Genomic DNA, 23,701 nt, shown 5'->3' with positions numbered 1-23,701 from the left:
AAAGCTTGGGCGAGAGCGTAATAGTACTTGGGAACTTGCAGAGAATGGGTGCAAAAGACGCAAGCAGATAACCAATAGAGCAAGAAGGCAATGTGTTCAGAATCAGTAACAGGGGTACCTTCTTCGCCGTGATGTGCACTGATGAAGGCAGAATACGTCTTTTTGTCCCAAACAATTGAAGTTTCTGTCATCGGAATCTCTTCTTCGATAATATCAGGAAGATAGCGATCCCCTAAGGGTTTCAATCCCGTGATGCCAGCAATGTCCAAGAGAGTTGGCAGACAAAACCACAAGGAAATTCGAAAGCACGGGTTTCCCTGTTCCAGAAGAAAATGGCAGATAACAACATCTGAGGATCGAAAACATTCAGATCGTACTTCGATAGTTGAACGAAATCAAAAATTCCAGCTTCTTTCCAAATAGATTGCTTCGAGGCCTCAACACGTTCCAACCACTGAATGTGTTTGTCCTTAGGAGGAGGAAAAGCCCGAAACATTCGCGCGACGTCCGAAAAAAGGGACAGATCGATGGTTGGAGAATAGACGAAAGGGAGAGTAGAATCATCTTCTGGAAGCAAATCATTATGAGGTTTCTTCCTGCTCGGATTCGAAAAGGGGCCTAGAAAAGCATGCATTGATCCGTTAGAAAGCGAAAAAGGGAGAAGTACTTGTGATTGGAAGATTTTGAGACTGGCTTCCTCCATGCCAGGAATAGGAACGAATGGGTCAGCCCCTTCACTCAGATGGGAAATAGTTGCATTCTCCGTCAGCAAAGGAACGGAGAAAGTAGGGGAAACCGTCGAAGTAGCGGGTGTAGCCGTGGACGTGGACGCAGCAGAAGTGGCCATGGAAGCAGGACGAAGGTAAAGAGTTCGAAGGGAGATGAAAGAGTAAGGGTTAGAAAATAGTAAAACGTACTCAAATGGACGAAGTAAAAGGCTATATGAAAGAGCAAAATGGGCCGAAAGTGCAGTAAAAGCCCGCGGTGAAATTCAAAGAAGGGGGAATTCAAATTTTTGGGTAACCGAAAATATTTGCTAACGGACAAATTTGAAAAATTGCGTCAGCGTATCCCAGAGAAGCGGAATCAGTGCCGCCAGAATCACTGCAGCAGGTACGAAAAGGAGAGATTTGTAATTAATATTGTCAGGGGCATTTAATTCTTACGAGATGCACGTGGATATAAGGCCTTATCATGAAAAACATTCGTTCTCAGTTACTTCGAAGCAAATGTTTTCCAGGGTGCATTTGTTGGTACCAGGAAATGAATTTGGAGACACTCGAAATACAGAGGCGCTCGAAATCTAAATTGATTGGAAAATGGCAAAGGAGGTCTCAGAAATGAAGAGAATCAGAGGATACTCGAAGTCACCTTTCATGAAGTTCTCGAAATCATGACACCAGGAAGGATGCTATTCAGGAGGACTCGCCCTAGCAACCCCTCAAGGTACAAGCAAAAATCAGGAAACATTCAAGTATAGTTTTCGTTGGTTACTCGAAATCCCAAGAATCCGGACATAGACGAATACACTTCGTAACCTCTCAGAATGAAGAACTTAATGGAGACACGATCTAAGAGTGGTCGAAGTAGCATGGGATAAGTGTCAAAGGCTGCAGAACGGTTTAGGGAAGTTAGTGAGCAGTTCCATGAATCATCCAAAGATGTGCCCGGGAATAAGCCACGATGTGGAAGTTTAGAACGGTTATGCACTTCCGGGGCACGTCAGAAATAACTTACCTGAATCTTTGTCTATTTGTCTATAAATTAAATGAGCCTTGCTCGTAGTAGGGGTCAGAAATCTAATTCCCACAATTCTCACACGCACTCCTCGCCGGTGCACAAGGCACAACGTGCATACGAGACAGCTTTGGGTATGATTTCTCGACCACTTTTCTTTTCCTTTTTTAGGAGTAGCGTAGCATAGCGTAGCATAGCATAATCTAGTCTAGTGTAGTATAGTCACTCTAAACATGTTTCGTTATCCTTACGAATTGTAATTTTGCTACCATTTAATGAAGGATATGATTTCTGCAGTCAATATACATGTCATCTGTTCGATTCACGTTAATTATTATATGCATGAAATTGATTGTACAATTAGCATAGATCTTCTGATGTGCTGAAACAAGCATAGATCTCCTGAAGTGCTAAAACTGGCATAGATCTTCTGACGTGCTCGAAATAATGAACATAGATCTTCTGATGTGCCAAACCAGCATAGATCTTCTGAAGTGCTCGAAACACTGAGCATAGATCTTCTGACGTGCTGAAACAACACCCTAAATTAACTTTATTCGCTGCTTATACGATTTTATTTTCTTTCGCTGAAAGTCTTCGATTCTGTCATGTCACGAACACCACAAATTGAAACGTGAACTCGTGCTAGTTCGAACAAAAAGAACCTACGAACGAAATCCCCCACAAACAAGGGCATGTGCAGAAAATGTGAGAAACCGTTTCCGTATCAGACTTACAAAACGGGCATAAAGTTTGTTGAGGCTTAAGTGTTATGTTTCTTCTAATTAGATTATCAACGATTAGGATGTCAGAGTTAACCAATCTCCACATGAAATAATGAACCTTCGGTGGAGCAGGGATAGACCAAAAGAAGTAGGGAACATCAGTTTCACCCACCAACCAACAATGAACTATCATATATAGTTGTATAGGCTGATTTGACTGGGAACATGCCAAAAGGTTCGCATTCCCAACTCCATGAGTCCACCTAATCTCTTTGAAAGTTGGTATTCTCAATCGCTTGAGGTAGTTGATGCTCTTGTGAGACCTCTCATTCGAATCTGTTCCTTCTCCACCTCAACTGCCATTTCCATCTTCCATCCACCCATTTTAGATACCGAGTCTTGTGGGATGCAATTGGTTACCATCATAAGTACGAGGTTATATCGAATCACGTTCGTAATAATTTCTCGTTCTGATAAGGTGTTAAAAGTAAGGGTGATACATTCTCGATATAAAAAGTTCAAAGCGTGATACAGGACCTTTGAAGTAATTATTAATTTAATATTTATGTAAATTATAATTAGAGTGCAAAGTTGTCTTACATTCTGATTCTCAGTACCACCATTAAAACTTAAAAGTAATGTTCTATCTCATCTACAAATGTATGATATAAATGTACAGCATTTAGAATTAACAAAAATGAAATAAGTAATAAAAGCAAAATATTTTTATAGATTTGTAAATACTACGGAAATTTCACAACGAAAACGAATTAAGTAATAAAAATAAAGTAGTCATATACGTTAATTAAACAATGCATTATCACATATATGAATCAAATACATTAAGGCTGATATAATAAAGACAAATATGTAGTAAGGTGGAAAAAATTATACAATAAGAAAATATCCTTCTATATCTATAAATAATTAGATTGTTAATTAAACGTCGTAACATTAACAACAATATATGTAAATCGTTAGTTCGTTAATTAAGCTTCGTAACATTAACAATATTCTACGTGCTTAAAACAAAAAAGTGAAATATTGTTCAAGTTCATCACTAATGTCATAAAAATGATTATCAATGTGTGTGCAAATTATAAAGTGGAACTAATGATAAAAAAATTTAATTAACATTATCAAAAAATAGTTTGGCTTTTATATTTTAAAATAGATCATTAAATTAATCTATAAAAATATAATGTTAATTATGTAAGTTTTTAAAATAAGAACAAAATTTAAACATTTTTAAGTAAATTTCATCAATTAAATTAAACTTCATATTCATATTTTTTATAAATAAAAAAAATAATGGACGAAGTGTGTTGATAAACTAATTTGGTCTTTGACAGGTGCATTCCAGGAAGTATAAGGATTGGGACGGTCCAACCTTCACAACAAAAGAGGTAAATACAAACTGGCTAAGCAAGAGTTGGGTAAGGAGAATGAAAATCTTGGAGATGTTCAATAGGCTAAAAGAAGCTAGAATTGTATCTGGTGTGGATGACGCACAAGTTAGGTACTTGGAGGATGATATGGTGCTCATTACTCGGGTAGAAGAGACAAATTTGAAGTGTTGTGAGAATAGTGATATCTAGTGTTTTTTTCACACGATTTAAAATGGGAACCAGACCTTATTCCAAGGAATAGGCTGAGTTGGATTAGGTGCACTGGGACCCCTATTCAAACATGGAGCAAAGACTACTTTGGTAAGATAGTGGGAATAATGGGCAATCTAATTTGTGTGGACAATGAAACATTAAATCACAACAGATTGGACTACGCAAGACTTTTGATTAAAACCTCCTCCCTACAGCCAATAAATCATAATTTCGAGATCAAGATTAATGGTGTGGCAAATCTCTTGGGTTGCTCATCAATTGGAACAACTCCCATGTACCATGAGGGAAACCTAGAACTAGGCGAACTGGGGCTACCAAGCTGGGAGGGGGGTGTCGCTCAATACACGTGACGAAGAAGGGAGAGGCAGTGATGGAGGTCCCTATATTGGGAGATAAGTCTATTCACCGAGAAGACATCATAAGGGAGGGTGATGAAATGACAATCTTTAACCGAAGGGAGAATACACACAATGTTATCTCAACAACTAGGATTAGCGGTGTTCTTGTTGCTGAGAAGATATGCCAAGTCATTGGGGACGACCATCGAAAAGATGCAGAGAACTCTCTCGGTCCAAATCTCTCACCTTTTTTGGCTAAAGTGATAGCATGATAGCATCTAAAAATGCAGCCTGGAGGAAACAAGTGAGACATACAATCCACTCTTTTAGCAATTCAATTTCTGACAGAGATATAAGAAATTGCAATAAAGAGTTTTGGCTGAAACAAGAGGTGGCAAAGGCAAAGGAATTATGGGAGATCGCTAAGGTGATAGGTGTAGTTTGATGGAGATGAAGAACACATCATCAGACAGTTGGAAAATTTAGAAAAAAGAGATCAATAAGAAAAATTGAATCTCATCACTTCGACATAGAGGGGACCTACAGAAGGTAATCAATGAGGATACTAAAGTTCAATGTCAGAGGCCTAAGGGGGGAGATCAAGTGGCGTCATGTCAGGAAGCTAGTTGTGAGGGTGGCGATACAAATATTATGTCTACAAGAAACGAAGAAATATGTGATAACAAGGAAATTTTGTCAAATGTTGTGGGGGGACTTTTGAGTTTGATTGGAAGATGGTGCTCGCGATAAACTCAGCATGGGCATTTTATGTATTTGGTGCAAAGAAAAATTCCAACTCTCTGACCATTTTGAAAGGGATTGTTTTCTTGGATTAGAAGGAGAATGGAAGGAAGGTGGGGTCAGAATAATAGTTAATGTTTATGCATCATGTGAGTTATCTCAGAAAGTAATTATGTGGAATGAATCATCAACAATAAAGGAAAGAAAAAACATACAGATGTGGTGTGTGGTGGGTGACTTCAATTCTGTAAGGTGGACAACAGAAAGGGTGAGCCAAAATGGTGGTAATTATGGAGTACGAGATACTAAGGAGTTTAACGAATTCATAACAAGGATGGAATTAGAAGATAATCCTCTAGTAGGGAATTATGGAGTACGAGATACTAAGGAGTTTAAGGAATTCATAACAAGGATGGAATTAGAAGATATTCCTCTAGTAGGGAGGGGGTTCACATGGTACAAGCCTAATGGGACTACAAGGAGCCGGATAGATAGAATAATGGTTACTAGAGATTGGTTTATTCAGTGGCCCAGTTGTTCTCAGTTTGTTCTAAATAGAAACATTTTTTATCATTGCCCAATCAAACTACAGTCCTTAAATATTGATTAGGGCCCAAAACCATTTAGATCTCTTGATCATTGGTTCGAGGATAAGGACTTCATAGGATTTGTGGATGAAACGTGGAAGGGACTGAATGTACAAGGGTGGGGTGCTTATGTGTTGAAAGAAAAACTCAAGTTATTGAAAAGTATATTAAGAGGATGGAATTCAACAAAATTTAGCAATTAAAATGAGCTACAAAACAAGATTATTGCGAAGCTGAATAAGTTGGATATAAAAGAAGAGACTAGGGGGCTGACGGAAGATGAAGTACAAAGAACAAGAGACATACAACAAGAGTTTTGGAAGGTGGCCTATCGGAATGAATCAATTCTAGCACAAAAGTCCATATTCAAATGGTTAAAGGTTAAAGGAGGAGGACCTTAATACAAAGTTTTTTCAATTTATGATGAATTGGAGAAGAAAGAAAAACGACTTGAAAATGGGTTCAATTTCAAATTTTTAAAGGAATGTTGGGGTACCATGAAAGGGGATATCATACGTTTTATTACCGAATTCCACTCTTATGGAAAGTTGCCTAAGGGTACAAATTCTACCTTCATTACCCTTTATCCCAAAGAATGATAACCCTCAACATCTTGGAGAGTATAGACCCATATCTTTAGTGGGATGTATGTATAAGATCTTATCAAAGATTCTGGCTAACAGACTAAAAAAGGTGCTACCTAACGCCATAGATGATAGACAAAGTGCTTTCTTAGAAGGGAGGAATTTACTGAATAGTGTGTTGGTGGTTAATAAAGCGTTAGATGAAGCAAAAAGAAAAAAGAAGGAAACTATCTTTGTCAAGGTGGATTTTGAAAAGGCATATGACTCAGTAAATTGGAACTACCTTCTATATATGCTAAATCGACTTGGGTTCCACAAAAGGTGGGTAAGTTGGATTTCAAAATGCTTGTTGACATCCCATGTTTTTGTTCTTGTTAACGGTAGTCCTACAGAAGAGTTAAAGATGCATAGAGGTTTTAGACAAGGTGGCCCACTTTCACCGTTCCTCTATACTGTGGTTGTAAAAGGTTTGATAGGTATGATGAGAGAGGCTACAGAAAAAAAATCTTTTCAATGGAGTGAAGGTAGGAAAGGATCAAGTAGACATCACTTTAGTACAATATGTAGATGATACTATCTTCCTTGGCATGGCTAGCATAAACAACGTAATGGTTATCAAAAACATGCTCAGGTGCTTTAAGGTGGTGTTGGGGCTTAAAGTTAACTTCTATAAGAGTAGATTTGGAGTAGTGGGTGTGAAGAGGAACCTTGTTGAAAGTTATTCCCATCTCCTCAATTGTAAACTAATTCAGATTTCGTTCAATTATCTGGGTTTGCCAATCGGTGCAAATCCAAGAAAAGAAGCTATGTGGCAGCCTATCGTATTAAAATCTAGGAAGAAGCTACCAACATGGTCAAGTAAAACGTTATCAATGGCTGGGAGGGCATGCCTTATCAACTTTGTTCTTACTTCCCTACCTAGTAGAGAGAAAGTTAAAAGGCATACAAAGAAGATTTTTATGGAGTTGCAAGGAGGGAGAACAAAAGATAAACTCACCCAACCTAAAGAATATAGAGGCCTCAGGATAAAAAACATTACCATGTTTAATGAAGCCCTTCTAGCAAAGTGAAGATGGAATCTTTTCCACTATTCGAATACCTTGTGGGGCAAGGTGGTAAGATCTAAATATGGTGATTATGCTAATTTGTGTTCTGAAGCGACCACCAATAGTGACTCCATCTGGTGGCGCGACCTCCTTATGGTGTGCGGGAGTGGGAGTGAAGACCAATGGTTTGATAGGTTGGGGATAAGTGTCTAGCGAATACTTATCCTAGAATATTTTCAAATTCATAACAAAAATTCCATCTAATAGTTGACATGGGATATTGGATAGAAGAAAGGTGGGTGTGGCAACTTCAATGGCAAAGAAACTGGTTTGAATGGGAAAGGAATCAGGAAAAATCAATGATAGCTAATCTAAGGAATGTCATTTTTCATAAAAATCACCAAGATACATGGATTTGGTTGCCTGAAGCAACAAGGATGTTTTATGTTCATTCAACTTACAATCATATTATTACACAGAGAAGTGGGGTTGAGATGGACAATAAATTCAAGCATATATGGAAAATTCGGGTCCTTCCTAAGGTGCAAATATTTGTTTGGAGGTTACTGCATAAAGGAATCCCAACGGTAGAAAACCTGCTCAAAAGGAACATCGTCTTGGGATAACAAGAGTTGTGTGTATTCTGCAAAACCGAGGTTGAATCTACTTCCCACATTATATGCTCATGCCCATTAGCTGATGTTGTTTGGAAACAATGGTTGAGGTGGATTGATTGTCCTGCTCCCTTACCACATCTCATTGAGCAACACTTTTGTTTCATACCACCATCGCTACAGTCTAAGTCTGAGGTAGAAAAATGGAGCACTACAAAAAATATGCAATTTAGCGACCACCAAAATCGGTCGCTAAATTTCTAAAATCGGTCGTTATTTACCTTAGCGACCGAATTTAATCGATCTATAAGCTATTTAGCGACGGAAAAATTTTCGGTCGCTAAATCAGTCGCTAAATATTTATTTATTATTTTATTAAATTTTATAGACGCCGCAAATTTGGTCGCTACAAACCACTCATATTTGGCCTCTTAAGGATTTTATTTCACAATACTTAACTTTTTAGCATGTTTTGTCTTTAATTACACAATTTTTGGAAACTTTCCAGAAGGTCACCCATCCCTATATTACTCCAAGTCAAGCTTGCTTAACTATGAAGTTCTTATGAGATAAGCTACCAAAAAGTAAATGCATGTTGTTAGTATAAGTAGTACAAATTAATTCTTTTAAGTCATCCTCAACTATCTAATCTCATACTTATATTATCTTTGGATCCTTATCATTTTGGTGTATCCGGACCGTTATAAATATATAATAATATATATAATAATTATATTACTAATAATAATTATTATATTATATTTAATTAATCTTTATTTATATATATACTTACTTTTATAATTAACAATCTACTTATTTCTATTTAAAATTAATTTTATGATACAATTTAAATTATTTATTATAAATTTAAAAATTTAAGTAATAATTTATATATTTTAAAATGAGAAGGGTTATAATAATACTGGTATAACTTTTACTAAGTATTACATAGCTCAATAACTTTATATTAAATGTGAATTTTGTAAATCCAACCGTTAGATTGAAAGTTCAAATCACTATATGTTTATATCAATTTTTGTTAAAATTGAACAACAACTTAAAAGTAATCAAAGTGCTCATATTTTATTTGAAATGTATATATTACGTCAATTTTATTTTACAAGAATGAAGTATCAAATTTTCTTGAATTCATATAAAATTTTGTACAAATGATCTAAGAGTAAAAAACTTTCAATCTAACAGTTGAATTTATAAAATTCACATTTAATATAAAGTTATTGAGCGATGTAATACTTAGTAAAAGTTACACCGATGTTATTATAACCCTTCTCTTTTAAAATAATATTTTTATAAATTAAATTTTAACATTTTAAATAAATTACTAATTAACTTAATATATTTATTCATCTTAAATCTAAGATATAAAATTCAAAAAATGTATTTATCCTTGTTTTATTTTTTAATTATCAACCATTAATAAAATACTAATTTAAAATCTTATCTAGTTATATCATAATATTTTCATATCAAGTTTAAAATCATATATTAGTTATACACAAATATTAAAATCATATAGTAAATTATTAATAATATTCTAGCTAAATAATTTAAAATAATCAATTTTATCACACAACAATAAAGAAATACTAATAGTTAAGAAAATACATTTGTACTCTTCCTATTATAAAAAGAGAGGATGTTATAATTCTTTTTTTCCTTAATATATCACATCTCTTCTATCAATAAAATTTAAATATAAAAATTTATTTAAAAATAAAGTTATCATATGTTAGAAAAATATATTATAACTATGGATCAAAATAAATAAGAAATTTTAAAAAATTCATATGCTCTAATTGAAAAAATGCCTAAAAATCCAATAGTAAAAAAAAACCTTTAAATATTTTTTCACATAAATAAGTATTGGTATTAATTATGTAGGAGTGTATATAAATATTTTTTTATTATAAATTAATGTCTTGCTCATACAAAAAAAAAAAGAAAATGGGATTTATATTCAACAACAATATTATCATCACTTTTAAGCAATTTATAAATTTTTTGAAGTTTTATTTAGCTAGCGATCGAATAGAATTTCGTCGCTAATTTTAACTAATATTTAGCGACCGAATAGATTTTCGTTCCTAATTTTAACTAATATTTAGCGATCAAATTTAATTCCGTCGCCAAAAACATCAAAATTTCTGATTTAGCGACTGAATTCAATTTCGTCGCTAATTTTAACTAATATTTAACGATCGAATTTAATTCCGTCACTAAAAAAATCAAAATTTCTGATTTAGCGACCGAATTCAATTTTATTGCTAAATTTAACTACTATTTAGCGAGCGAATTGAATTCGGTCGCTAAATTTAACTAATATTTAGCGATCGAATTCAATTTTGTCGCTAATTTTAACTAATATTTAGCAACTGAATTCAATTTCGTCGCTAAAAAAATAAAAAATTTTAGTTTAGCTACTGAATTCAATTTCGTCGCTAATTTTAACTAATATTTAGCGATCGAATTAAATTACGTCGCTAAAAAAATCAAAATTTCTGATTTGGCGACCGAAATAGCGACCGAATTTAATTCTGTCGCTAAAAAAAATCAAAATCTCTTATTTAGCGACCGAAATAGCAACCGATTTTATGGCGACGACTTATTTTGGTCACTAAATCGGTCGTTATTTTGATTATTCATAATCGGTCGCGAAATCAGTCATTAAATAGAGACTGATAAATTTCGATCGCTAATTTCGGTCGTTATTTTGTAATTTTCTAGTAGTGGAGGGTAATTTGGAGTGCTACATCATGGTGTATATGGAGACATAGAAACTCATGTGTCTTTGATGGGGAAAATTTCAATTTGGATAAATTGAATAAAGAGGTTCTTTTCTTTGCTTGGTCTTGGTTGAATATATTGCACAAATCTTTCAAGTACACTTTCTCACAATGGAGTATCAACCCTAGACAATGTATTCGGGGCTAATCCAACAAGTAACTATGTTGGAGTCTTGAGGTTAAGGGGCACTCTATTTTCTTGGGTCATAGCTACTACTACCACAAATGATTTCAAGGGAGTCAGGTTAGTATGCTATGTCACTCTAATACTATTGTTACATGTCTTAAAGGGGGCTGAAACTCGATAAATTGTTATCAACTTGTTATGTCTCATTGTTGTATAATGGGAGAGGAATGGTAGAAAATCTAGTCTTTGTTGTTGTGTCATGAATTAGTAACGACATAAACATGCTTATTTGGGGGCTAGAATGTGTTAGGCTGACAGTATCTTGTCGGATTGTTATGAATATGTTGCTACCATGTTTCCTATTCATTGTAAAAGGGTTAAGGTACCCCTTGTACCTTGTATATATAAGATTTATTTGCCTTTCAAAAAAAATCATGTGAGAATTTTTTTTAAAAAAAATGGAAGAATAAGAATATCAAATCTTTCTCATCATATTAAAATAAATAATTTAGATTAAAATATTATAAATAAAATATTATATGTAATTATACTATAGTAATTATCTCTGTCATTATCATCATTACTTTCATAATAATTATCACCATTATTATTATTTCATTATTATTGTCATTATCATTATTATCATCATTATTATTATCATAATCACTATTATAGCCACCATCTCTTAAACAAATATATTTTTAGAAATTATTTTTTAATGAAAATAATTTTAACTATCTTTCTTTAACGAAAATTTTTTTTAAGAACATTTTGTGAACTTTTAATCTCTTTTTATTTATGATTATCAGTTTTATTTCTTAGGGGGAAAAGTACTTAACTACCTCAAACATTGCCTTTTTTGAAATAAAATTTTATTTTATTGTAATTAATCCTTAAACTTTATCCTATTAACAAATAGGTACAATAAACTTTAATTGTGTTATAAGTGATCCTAAATTTTACTGTTTTCACAAATGGACACCTTTATTTCAATTAAATCTTGATTAATCCTTAAAATATATCCTTTATTATGTATATAGTCAACTTTTATATTAAATATTAATCCTTAAATAATTATTGTTTTTAACATTGAAAAATTTACAAATATTAATAAAATTTTAAGAAAATTATGTAATTATAATAGTTTTTAAAAATATAATTGTTAATTTAAAACACTTAATTAGAAAACAAACATAAACGAACATAAGTTTAAAATTTAATAAAATTTATTTAGTATGAGAAGATGTCGTGTTTCATGAAATATATTAACTAGAAGCCCAAAGCTCTCAACTAGCACACAGTTGACTAGTAGGCCCAAGATTAGAAGTCTTGAGAATATTGTTGGTGTTTCCACTCAACTCTCCCATTTTGTTAGGGTTTGGCAACATAACATGTTTCGTGTAAAATGTCTTTTAAAGCAAAAAAAAAAAATTGAATTATTGGAGCAAATGATTTTGATGATAGTTTCAAATTGGTTTCCAACTAAATGAACAAAATTTTGTATATGTAATTGAACTTCTAATTTTGATTTTAGTAACACAAACCAAGTATAATGACTATAATCATCAAAAATAGTTAAAAAGTATTTATGATCATGTACAAAAGTGTTAGAAAAGGGACTTTATATATCCATATGAATTATCTCAAAAATCTTGGAAGCTCTGTTGAGATACTAGTTGAGAAAGACAATTTTTTTTTGTTTATCCAAATGACAAACATCACATGTTTCATTTTAGAAACAAAAGAAATATTTGTCTCCAGTGTCATTTTTTTTATGAAATGAGTTTTGCCTTTGTTAAAAATAATCATTTACATGACAATCTTTTTGTTAACCCAATTCCTTCACCCATTGAACTTAGCCTGCCAAACCTCGGCCCATTACCTACAAAGCCCATTACACCAAATGTAATGCCTATTTTTTTTATAGTTCTAAATTTTAATGTTAACTAATGTCTTTCTTATAGATTATTAACGCAACTATAAAATTAATAATATTTATAATAAGACGAAAGAAAATTCCATGAAATAATGTACATATATATAGTTGAATTTTATATGCATCGAAAATTATTATAAAATATTTACAATAATGTACTTATTTATAAACTATTTATTTATACACTTCTACTATAATAATTACATATTAGACTGAAATAAAATTACTATTGGATTGACATGATTGGCCGAGGTAGATAAAAGGTAACTACTATGGAACCATCCACAACAATGGGAATTTCCTGGTTTGGAGAAAATATAAAAGTTGATAATCCTACACCGTGAAAAGTAATCGAATTGACAATTGTATCGACGCTCCAATTCGTTTTAGAGAATACATTCAATATAACTGAAGTAAAAAGGTCAGGTATGTCGGGAACATCCATCTATTTGCATTATAATTAATTTAATTTTAAAACAATGAAAAATAAGGAGTGAGAACTATTATACAATAAATACACTTAAATAAATAAAATGTACAAAATTATTTGTAACCAATATTAATTATATATTTTATATTTTTCTTATTGTAGTGAAATTTGAATTATTCTTGTAATGACTAGTTAAGATAAATAAGTTTTATCATAATTTCAAATAACAAAATGATATTTTCACCTTAAGTTTTTTTTTTTTACTCATTTAAATCTCCAAGGTCAAACCTCCAACTACAAGTTAATTCAAACTTTCATTCTTAAGGCCATAAATTAACATTTATCTTTATAATGAATGATGAAATAATAATAATAAGATGAGTTTAGAAAAATTAACAAAGTTAGGATATAGTTAGAATTAATAAAAAAAATTAAGCTAAATATATTAGAATATTTTTAATTATTTAAAATTTAGTATAACATAGTTTACAACAATGAAATATGATTCAGAATATTAAATTAGTTATATGACAGTTGTAAATATCATAAAATAATAAAATAACATAAAATAGTAACACCTCATTGATTATTTAGAGTAAAGAGTATGATAGATTAAATAAGTGAATGAGGTTATTAAAATTATAATAAAATTTTTGGAACATTACACTAAACACACCTTAATTAGAGCCCAATGAACTCACAACTACCTCACCATCTTAATCTAATACCGATATCAGCCCAATATTTTCATCATCATCATCCTCACAAACCAATCACACACCATCATCTCCAGTCCAAGTCCCTCCTCTTCGTCAATCAACTCGACCACACAAATCATTACCTAACCTTGTTGATTACCAATGCAATTTCCTTGTCCAATCATCATGAAGGTATTTGTATCCATTCTACTTTTTCTCACTTATTCTCGTGTTTCTTTGTCTCACCACCACTATTTTGTATCATTGTCATCTGACATTGAGCCAACCAATTTATAACTAGGAAGCTCTCTTGCACTGATGTTGGAGAGGTGCAATGAAAATTGAGTTGGAGGATTTGGCTCCAAATCAAATGTGGCACATCATGGATACTCCTCCAAATGCTCGACCTATTGGGTGTAAGTGGGTCTACAAAATCAAACAAAACCCTTATGGTAGTGTGGAATGATACAAGGCACGACTTGTGGCCAAAGAATTTACTCAAATTAAAGATATTGATTATTTTGAAACTTTTTCCCTTGTTGCAAAGATCATAACCATATGAGTTGCCCTTGCTTTAGCCTCTATTAATCATTGGCAACTTCAACAAATCAATGTCAACAATGCTTTCCTTCATGGAGATCTTACAATAAAAAACTTATATGGTCCTCCCCCTACAGTCACTGGCACACACTCTTTTTAATGTGGCAAGTTTCTCAAATCTCAATATGGTTTGAAGCAAGCTAGTCGAACATGGTATGCAAAGTCGTATGTTCTCATTGTGTCCTATGGATATCACTAGGCTCATGTTGATCATAGCCTATTTTTCAAAACCAAACAATCTGGTTTCACAACTTTGATTGTCTATGTTGACGACATTATTTTGATTGTTAATTCTTTTAAGGAACTGAACCACATCAAATAGATCCTCCACTCTTATTTTTGCATAAAGGATTTTGACATTTTGAAATACTTCTTGGGGATGGAAATAACACATTTTGTCGTAGGGATCTCACTATATCAACACAAATATTGTATGGACTTGCTCAATGATGTTGATTGGGGAACTTATGTTGACTTACGCAGGTCCATTACAAGGTATTGCTTCTTCCTTAATAACTCCTTGATATTTTGGAAGATAAAGAAGCAAAACTCAATTTCTCGTTCATCTTTTGAAGTTGAGTATTGGCTCTTGCCTCAATCACATGTGAGTTAAATGGCTCACTTACCTCCTCAAAGATTTCCATGTCACTTGCTCTCACCTTGTTGTGCTATAGTGTGATAATCAAAGTGTTATCCACATAGTCGCCAATCATGTATTTCATGAATGGACCAAACACTTGGACATTGACTACCATATTATTCATGAAAAGGCCTAACAAGGATTAATACGCCTGTTCCTCGTCTCATCTTATAATCAACTAGCAATCATTTTCACTAAAACTCTTTCACCTAAATTATTCATCAACGATATATCCAAGTTGGAGCTAGTTGACATTTTCCTCCCTCCAACTTGTGGGGGGATATCATAAAAGAAGCCCAAAGCTCTAGACCAGCCCAAACCTGATCAACAAGCCCAAGATTAAAAGTCTCTAGAATATTGTTGTGTTGTGTGTTATTCACATGTATTGTTTTGTATTTGTTTGATAGCTACAATTGTTAAGTATGTATTTTTTTTCTTTTTGATCTTATCCTTTGGTGAGTTGTACATGTTGGTTATATATTTCCATGCGTATTGCCAATGATTAATCACTCAAGAAAGAAGGGTTTTCACCAATATTGTTTGGTCTTTGCCACTCTTTCTCTTATATCCAATATTGTCTTGTCTATGTATTATCCATTGGGCTTTTAGTTGTTCATATAAAATAGTAAATACAATTGAAAATATATCAGAAATTTTTTTAGGTTTCTCTTTTAGGGAACAATAATGCAAGAACACAAACGAAATGAGAAAAATATTGAGATTAGGTTTCATTAATCAATTTCATATAGAATTCCTTATATGAGTATTAATTCAACTTGGTTTTCTTTTTGTATACCAAATTTGCAAATATTATTTAAATCTTAATCGCTTAGGAAATTAAACCTTTATGCCAAATTAAAAATCCTAATTTCATAGTTTAAATAAATAAATATTAGACCAAAATTCTCTAATGATAGTTAGTGACCAATGATTATTCATACCTAAATGTCTCAAATCACATCTAAGATAAATTTCTATTTACAAAATAGATCAAAAATCATTCTAAAGGTGATCAAATCTAAAGAAGTATTAGATACAAAGAACACAAACACAAAGAAAAAAAAAAACTAAATTTTTGGTAATTACTCAAATTTGAGATTCATAAATTATACTTTAATTCACATTAAAAAAAGGTTCAGCTAAATATTGAGAAGAAGAAAAAATTCATTTAAGAGGTATGAAGTTTCATCATGTAATTAAAAATTTTTTAAAAAAATACAGCAAAGTTGGTTCCAATCCCAGCTTAGCTTTTAGACTAGATTAACCTAATTTTGAAGCTAACTTTTTTTTTTGGACGATACCTAATTGCCGCACCTACAAGTGTCTTTGGACTCATTGGGCTGAGGCCCATTTATATCATCACAAAAATGGATCTTTCCTATAATGCAAATGACAACAAAAAAATCAGTTGCTGTTTCTTTTCAGCTATTCTAATTTTTTTTTCTTTGGTAATACAAGAACTATTGGAAGTATAGTTTCTATGCACATGATCCTCATGTACGTAATCTTACACATACCAAGTTAACATGGCATCATGAAGCCACATGCTTGACATTTATAGCTAAAAAATGAGTAAAAATGGGACTTGGCATCTGAATGGTGGTAATTAGCCATCATGCATGTGTCATTGAGCATTAAGCTGATGTTGATGTTGATGATGAGATTGCTTAGATTGGTCATACTCTACGGGTTCATTCTTGGGTGGTTCCACGTGTGAGGCAGTGATTGGGATGTTCACTTGCCCATGTGGCATCATGTCTGGCATGTCAGGTCCCACCATGTCATGCTGCATGTGAGGATACAAGGTGTACCCTTGAGGCCATGCTTGAAGGTTCCCATCGCTTGAATTTGACACGTGGCACTCTCCCATGCCTCGTGGATCAACATTTGAACTTGTTCCTTGGGAGAATGAACCATACACGGTGGAAGACAAGTCCCTAAACACATATCATCACCATACAATGTTTTACTATATAGTAACCATGTTAGATGACTTTTTTGTTTTTCTTCTATACAAAATGTTTTCCATGTTAGTATACCTGAGAGGATCCAAAGGAGCAGATGCATCAAATATTTGGGCATGGTTCTGACTCCCATCTTGCAACCAACCTACATTCTCGAAAGAGGTTGGTATTCCCTGCCACAATTATATACTTCTAATTAATTTAAATAGTACATGCACAAAGCATATATGAAATTTATTTAAGTACTATAAGGATTCTTATATAGTAAACTAATTAAAATTATTTTATATATGAATTTTTAAGTTGTTATTACAAGATTTAATAATCTTATTTTATTATTGTATATAATAATTTATAATTAGATGATATTATAACAATATAGTATTAAAATTAAAAAATTTACACAGATAATAAATAAATAAAATCACCCTTAAAATAACTTTTGAGATGACTATTATAAAATTTAATAAATTTTATTATACATAGTGATTTTTAATCGAACGATTTATACTATTCGTACATTCTAATTAAATTTATAAAAGAATTTTTTTTGGTAATGATGAATTAATTTTATTTGAGACTGAGGAAAGAATATATTAACAATATATAGTTATATATAAATGATTAAAATTAAATGTTTATTATAATTACATGGTCACATAACTTTGTTTATAAAAAAAAAACCTTTATATTCTAAACTTTTTTTAAGGGATATTCTAAACTTATTTATTTTATAATTTAATGGTTACCTGAATAACAGATGGATCATATGTAGATAGATGATTGCTCAACAAATATTCCTGCAACCACGTGTAAAGATATTCATTTTCTAAATAATAAATCAAATAATAGAAAATGCACAAAAAAAAATAAATTTTTAATTATTTTTAGTTCCTATGGTTTAAAATAGATATTTTTAATTTTTATATTTATAATTTTTTAATCATTTTAGTATTTGTCGTTAATTTTTTTTGTTACGCCATCTCTTTTATATTGTTGTGACAAAGATATTAATTTAACTTTGTATATTTAATGTTGAATTTATTTTATTAAAGTTACTTTAAATTAAGTTTTTAAATGTTTATGTTTTTTTGCGATACCTACATTTGTTGAGACATCATTTTTTTACTTCAAAATCGAAAATTTTTATTATGTCAACACAAAATAAATAATATTTTAAAAAAGAATACAATGGAGATTAAAAGGACAAAACTATAAATATAAGATTAAGAAGATTTATCTTAAATTATAGAAAGAAAAAAAAAATTTAAAAATACAAAGTTTAAAATAATATATTTTAAACTATATGAAATAAAATTAAAATAAGTGAGAATATATAGAAATTTAAATAATAAAAGAAAGCTATTTTGACCTAAAATCAAATATAGATTATTATTACAATAATTATCAAACCTTTCTCTGTATGACATGTGTCAAGACATCTACTAGTTGCTTTTCGCTGTTTTCAAGATCTCCCATAGATGTCATCTTTAATGGATCGGGTTCATATAACCTGCGTTCATCGTCCCAACATTAAAATCATTATTGAAAAGGAAAAAAAAAATAAACAAATACATGAGATAGTAAAATCAAGCATTAACTAATTTTGTTGTCAAGCAACCTTATCTGCTCCTCGGCCATTTGAAGTTGTTGTTGTAACCTATTAACTTCTTGTTGGAGTTCCTAATTAAGAAGATTTTCAAAATCGTGTGAAAGGCAATGGGAAAAAAAAAAGTCTTATCTCACAAGGAGATTGAGTTGTATAAATCAATATATCTTTGTGTGAACTGTGAACACTACGTCACTAAAAGCTAGTGTTTAACATAAAATACATCGTTGTTTGTTTACCTCAATCTCAGAGTTAATGTCTCCCGGACTTGTTTGAAGCAGTTGATAAAACAGTAGGAAAGAGTAAACAAAACTTAGCCATATTAGATCATCCATTTTTTTTTAAATATAATCAAAAGAATTTTGAAAGATTTAACATTATACGAACTTGGCCAGTTGAAGTGCTATGTCATTTTCACTCCTTAGTTGCTGAAGGGTCCTAAGCAAATACTGCAAAATGCTCAAACATTTTATGAACACTAAAAGAAAAATAACTTCTAGGATAAAGATAAATATTTAATGTAGATAGTATTTATTGGCTGATAAAAAAAAATGTAGATAGTATTTAATGTTTGTACTTGTAGTTGGTTGTTGTATGTAACATTTAAAAAAAATGTTTAAATAAGGTTTTGCGTACCAGAAATAAAATGTTATTATATAAGTCAACAATTACAACAATAAAATTTGATAGAAAATAGTTAGGTTTAAAATAAAGAATCAACTTGTTTTAATTTGAAAACCCTTAAAATATCTAAAGCTAAACTTTTGAAATCAATAAGTAATTGTTTTTGTATAAACTCTTTTAGATCATTTTTATAATAAAAAAAATGTAACAAGTTATAAATATTCATAACATAAGATTCTATTGAGTAAATATTTAACTCAAACATATAATAATATGCATGCTTGAAATATTCTCATAAAATTAATTCTATTTTTTAGGGCGGAGGTTTCCTTTTTATATAAATATAGTAATTTAAAATACCTCCTTATTTTGAATACCCCTGCAATAAACAAATTAGTGTAATTAAGTATTACTATAAAGGAGGAAAAGAAAGAGGAAAAGAAGGTAGAGAATGGAGAATTCTTGAGAGTATACCTGCGGTAAGGTAGCTCAGGAAAACTTACAGCACTGCAAAAAAAAAAATAATTAAATTAAAAAGTCGAGTGTGATATGAATTTATAAACATAATATCACATGAGAAATTAAGTTGTATGTTCAGAACTTACTTATCTCTTTCTTGGTCAGGAAGATTAATGTAACGAGTAAAAACATCCTCAATCCTGATCACCCCAACAATAACAATATCTTTATGGCTCATTATATATAAAGTATGAATCTTATCTTCAGTCGTAACACTCAAAATAAAAATGAAAAAATAAAAACACAGGAGAATAAATGTCACATTCATTAATATGATCAAAGGCGGGATGATATATTAATCTATAAAATCAAAGACCGAGAAAATATACCAATAGAGAAAACATATTTAAAACAAATAAACAAAAATAAAACTGTAACAAGCACAGCTACCATAAGGATTTAAAGCTATACTCTTAGAAACTTTAATATCATATCTGAAAGAATTGGTTAAATCAGAGGATGAATTTAGTTTAATTCCACACCATATTTTCATCTGTAAAGCAAAAATATAAATATATATCTCTACAAGGTGTTATGACTAAAATTAGTTCTTAAATTTAAGAGAATAACTACTTGACATTTTTTTTCTTTTGGAAAAAATATTAGTTGTCAAGGTCAATTTAAATTATGATAATGCAAAGATTCAATAACATATATCTTGGTCAAGATCCTAATCTGCAGGGTAGAGGATATGCCTATTCCGCTAAAAAGGTAGAACAAAAATTAACAATCTAATTTTCTCAAACAAAAAAATTAACAATCTATCTGCCAAGAAGAAAGAAAAATCCATTTTACAAAACTAAGACAAATTTATCCGTTTTGCTATCTAACTCACGCCACTGTATCTAAAACATAAACAATACACATTGATGTGGAAGGTGAATTAAGAAATCCTAATTCCTTAGTAATGGGTGGTCTAGAAATTTGAAATTTGCTTCCCAAAGCAAATGTTGTTGTGTTCTATTAAGATAAATTTCATCCTCCAAATTGAAAAGGAAAAAACGTGACTAGTTATAGTAATTGCATCCATGAGTTCATAAACCTTCAAAAGTGAGAAATATAAGAAAATGGAGAAAGAATAACTTCAACTTCCTCAAAACGAATTCGAAGAAGCAACCACCCCTTCACATCCATTAATCTCCTTGTTACATTGATTCAAGAGATTTAAAACTATTTTGCATTTAAAGGGAAACTAAATGCCAACGAGGATTCATCATAAATATCATTACAAATAATAACAAACAAATGTAGAAAAAAGAAATAAAACTAAATCTATCATTTACAAAGAAATATATTAACATACAATTAAATTCAGTTTCTATCGATACATATTTCATATCAATAACATGACAAAAAAGATAATGGAAATGCGTACCTCTTTCTACCGGAAAAGTGATGAACACGTCCTGATGGAGAAAACATTATAACGGCAATATCAATGTCGCATAGGATCGATAGTTCATAGGCTTTCTTGATGAGACCATTTCTACGCTTTGAGAATGTAACTTGTCGATTCGCGGGGTTCTCTATTCTCTTTATCTCAAGTTTAACACGACCCATGTTGATATAAATGATTTATTATAATTATTGTCTATCGAGTGTAGAGTATGTTGTTGTATGCAAAATAAAGGAAATGAAGAATCTGAAGGAGGAAATCTAAATTGCCCTCTCTTAATTTTTTTTTTGAATCGGAAAAGGAGAAAATTATAATATATGAGAACATGCACGACGAAGCTTAAAAGAAGGAGGTGTTGGATAGGAGAGAGAGAGAAGGGAATGGTTATAAACGGGAGAGAGGAGAAAAGGAAGGGAGGCGGAGAGATCGATCGATGAGTTTATAAGGAAAGGGTCGTAACTCATTTCATTCTTTATGAATTTATAGAAGCAAAACCAAATCATTACTTTGCAACATACTTTATTGTATGATTTGGAATTATTATGTATTTATCGTCTCAGCTAACTTTTACGTGTGACGTAGGTCTCGGCCAATTTCCACTTAATTAAGTTTTTTTTTTCTAACTTCTTTTTGTAAATTAAAAAACTCAGTTGTACGTGGGATGAAATTGGTTAGAATCATAAGTACGAGGTTATATTGAATCACGTTCGTAATAATTTCTCGTTCTGATAATGTGTTAAAAGTAAGGGTGATACATTCTCAATATAAAAAGTTTATTGACTAATAAAAATTACAATTTACATGATCTTTGAAGTAATTATTAATTTATTATTTATGTAAATAATAATTAGAGTGCAAAGTTGTTTTACATTCTCAGTACCACCATTAAAACTTAAAAGTAATGTTCTATCTCCTCTACAAATGTATGATATAAATGTACACCATTTAGAATTAACAAAAATGAAATAAGTAATAAAAGCAAAATATTTTTTATAGATTTGTAAATACTATGGAAATTTCACGATGAAAATGAAATAAGTAATAAAAGAAAAGTAGCCATAAACGTTAATTAAACAATCATTATCACATATATGAATCAAATATATTAAGTAAGGCTGACCCCCTCAAAAAAAAAAAAAGTAAGGCTGATAATAAAGACAAATTTGTAGTAAGGTAGAAAAAAACTATACAATAAGAAAATATCCTTCTATATCTATAAATAATTAGATTGTTAATTAAACGTCGTAACATTAACAACAATGTATGTAAATCGTTAGTTTGTTAATTAGGCTTCGTAACATTAACAACAATTCTACATGCTTAAAACAAAAAAGTGAAATATTGTTCAAGTTCATCACTAATATCATAAAAATGATTATCAATGTGTGTGCAAATTATAAAGTGGAACTAATGATAAAAAAAAAAGTTAATTAACATTATTAAAATATAATTTGGCTTTTATATTTTAAAATAGATCATTAAATTAATATATAAAAATATAATGTTAATTATGCAAGTTTTAAAATAATAAAAAAAATTAAGTAAATTTCATCAATTAAATTAAACTTCATATTCATATTTCTTTAAAAAAAATAATGGACGAAGTGTGTTGATAAACTAATTTGGTCTTTCACATAGTAAAACACTCATTCAAATACTATGAATCTAATTTTTATTTAAAAATTAAAACTATTTGTTTGTTTTCTAAATTGTTTCAAACAAGTAACTAATGTTATTATTGCATTCATTTTTTTATTTTAATAGAAATAATGTGTTAACTTTTAACAATTAATATTTTTAAGAAAAATAGTATAAAGCGCCATTGAAATTCATATTGTACTAAATTTAGACTATTTTATTTTCAGTGAATTTAATTAGTTTTAATTCTTAATTTTAGTTATTTTTTGAAAAGCTTTTTATTTTGAGATTATTGTCTTATGTAAAGCATATTTGAAAATATAGATCTTGAAATTGGAAAATCTTGGTGGCTTTAGAAAGTTAAGAAAAATCTATATAAAACTACTTCTCACAAGTTGAAGTCACTTCAAACTTTGCCCGATTCAAAAATTGTGAATGAAATCATTGTCTCTATTCTTGGGTTGAAGCTCCCCTAAGGATTCCAAATTAGGAATAGTTTAGATTGTTAATTAAACTATTAGTGAATTTTTAATTGTTTTTTTATTTAGATCACAAATTTAAGTGTCTATAAATAATTTATTGATGACTTGAGTAATACTTTTATTCAATGTTATTAGAACCAGCTCAATGATCGACTAGATCAAGACATTGGGTTAACAGATCAATGATTAAACCGTGAGTCATTAACTAAACAACATAAACCTATACATTATTAAATATAT

General features: G+C 30.8%; 1 protein-coding gene across 1 annotated transcript; it reads right to left on the bottom strand.

Moving 5' to 3' along the window:
• Positions 1 to 16,327: 16,327 nt before the first annotated feature.
• On the bottom strand, positions 16,328 to 21,635 carry AGL104 (AGAMOUS-like 104). Its single transcript, XM_020372465.3, has 11 exons — positions 21,321 to 21,635; positions 20,032 to 20,085; positions 19,901 to 19,933; positions 19,787 to 19,805; positions 19,190 to 19,251; positions 19,042 to 19,069; positions 18,815 to 18,876; positions 18,607 to 18,706; positions 17,943 to 17,993; positions 17,269 to 17,366; positions 16,328 to 17,166 (listed from the first exon to the last, which is right to left on the bottom strand). The coding sequence occupies exons 1-11, from the start codon at positions 21,503 to 21,505 to the stop codon at positions 16,854 to 16,856; spliced, it is 1,005 nt and encodes a 334-aa protein (XP_020228054.2). The 5' UTR covers positions 21,506 to 21,635; the 3' UTR covers positions 16,328 to 16,853.
• Between the last annotated feature and the right edge of the window lie 2,066 nt (positions 21,636 to 23,701).

This window comes from Cajanus cajan, chromosome 9 (genome assembly GCF_000230855.2).
Source record: "Cajanus cajan strain Asha chromosome 9, NIPB_CcT2T_4, whole genome shotgun sequence".
NCBI lineage: Eukaryota > Viridiplantae > Streptophyta > Magnoliopsida > Fabales > Fabaceae > Cajanus > Cajanus cajan.
Note: the sequence above shows the minus strand (reverse complement) of the source record. Positions and strands in the feature narration are given on the sequence as shown.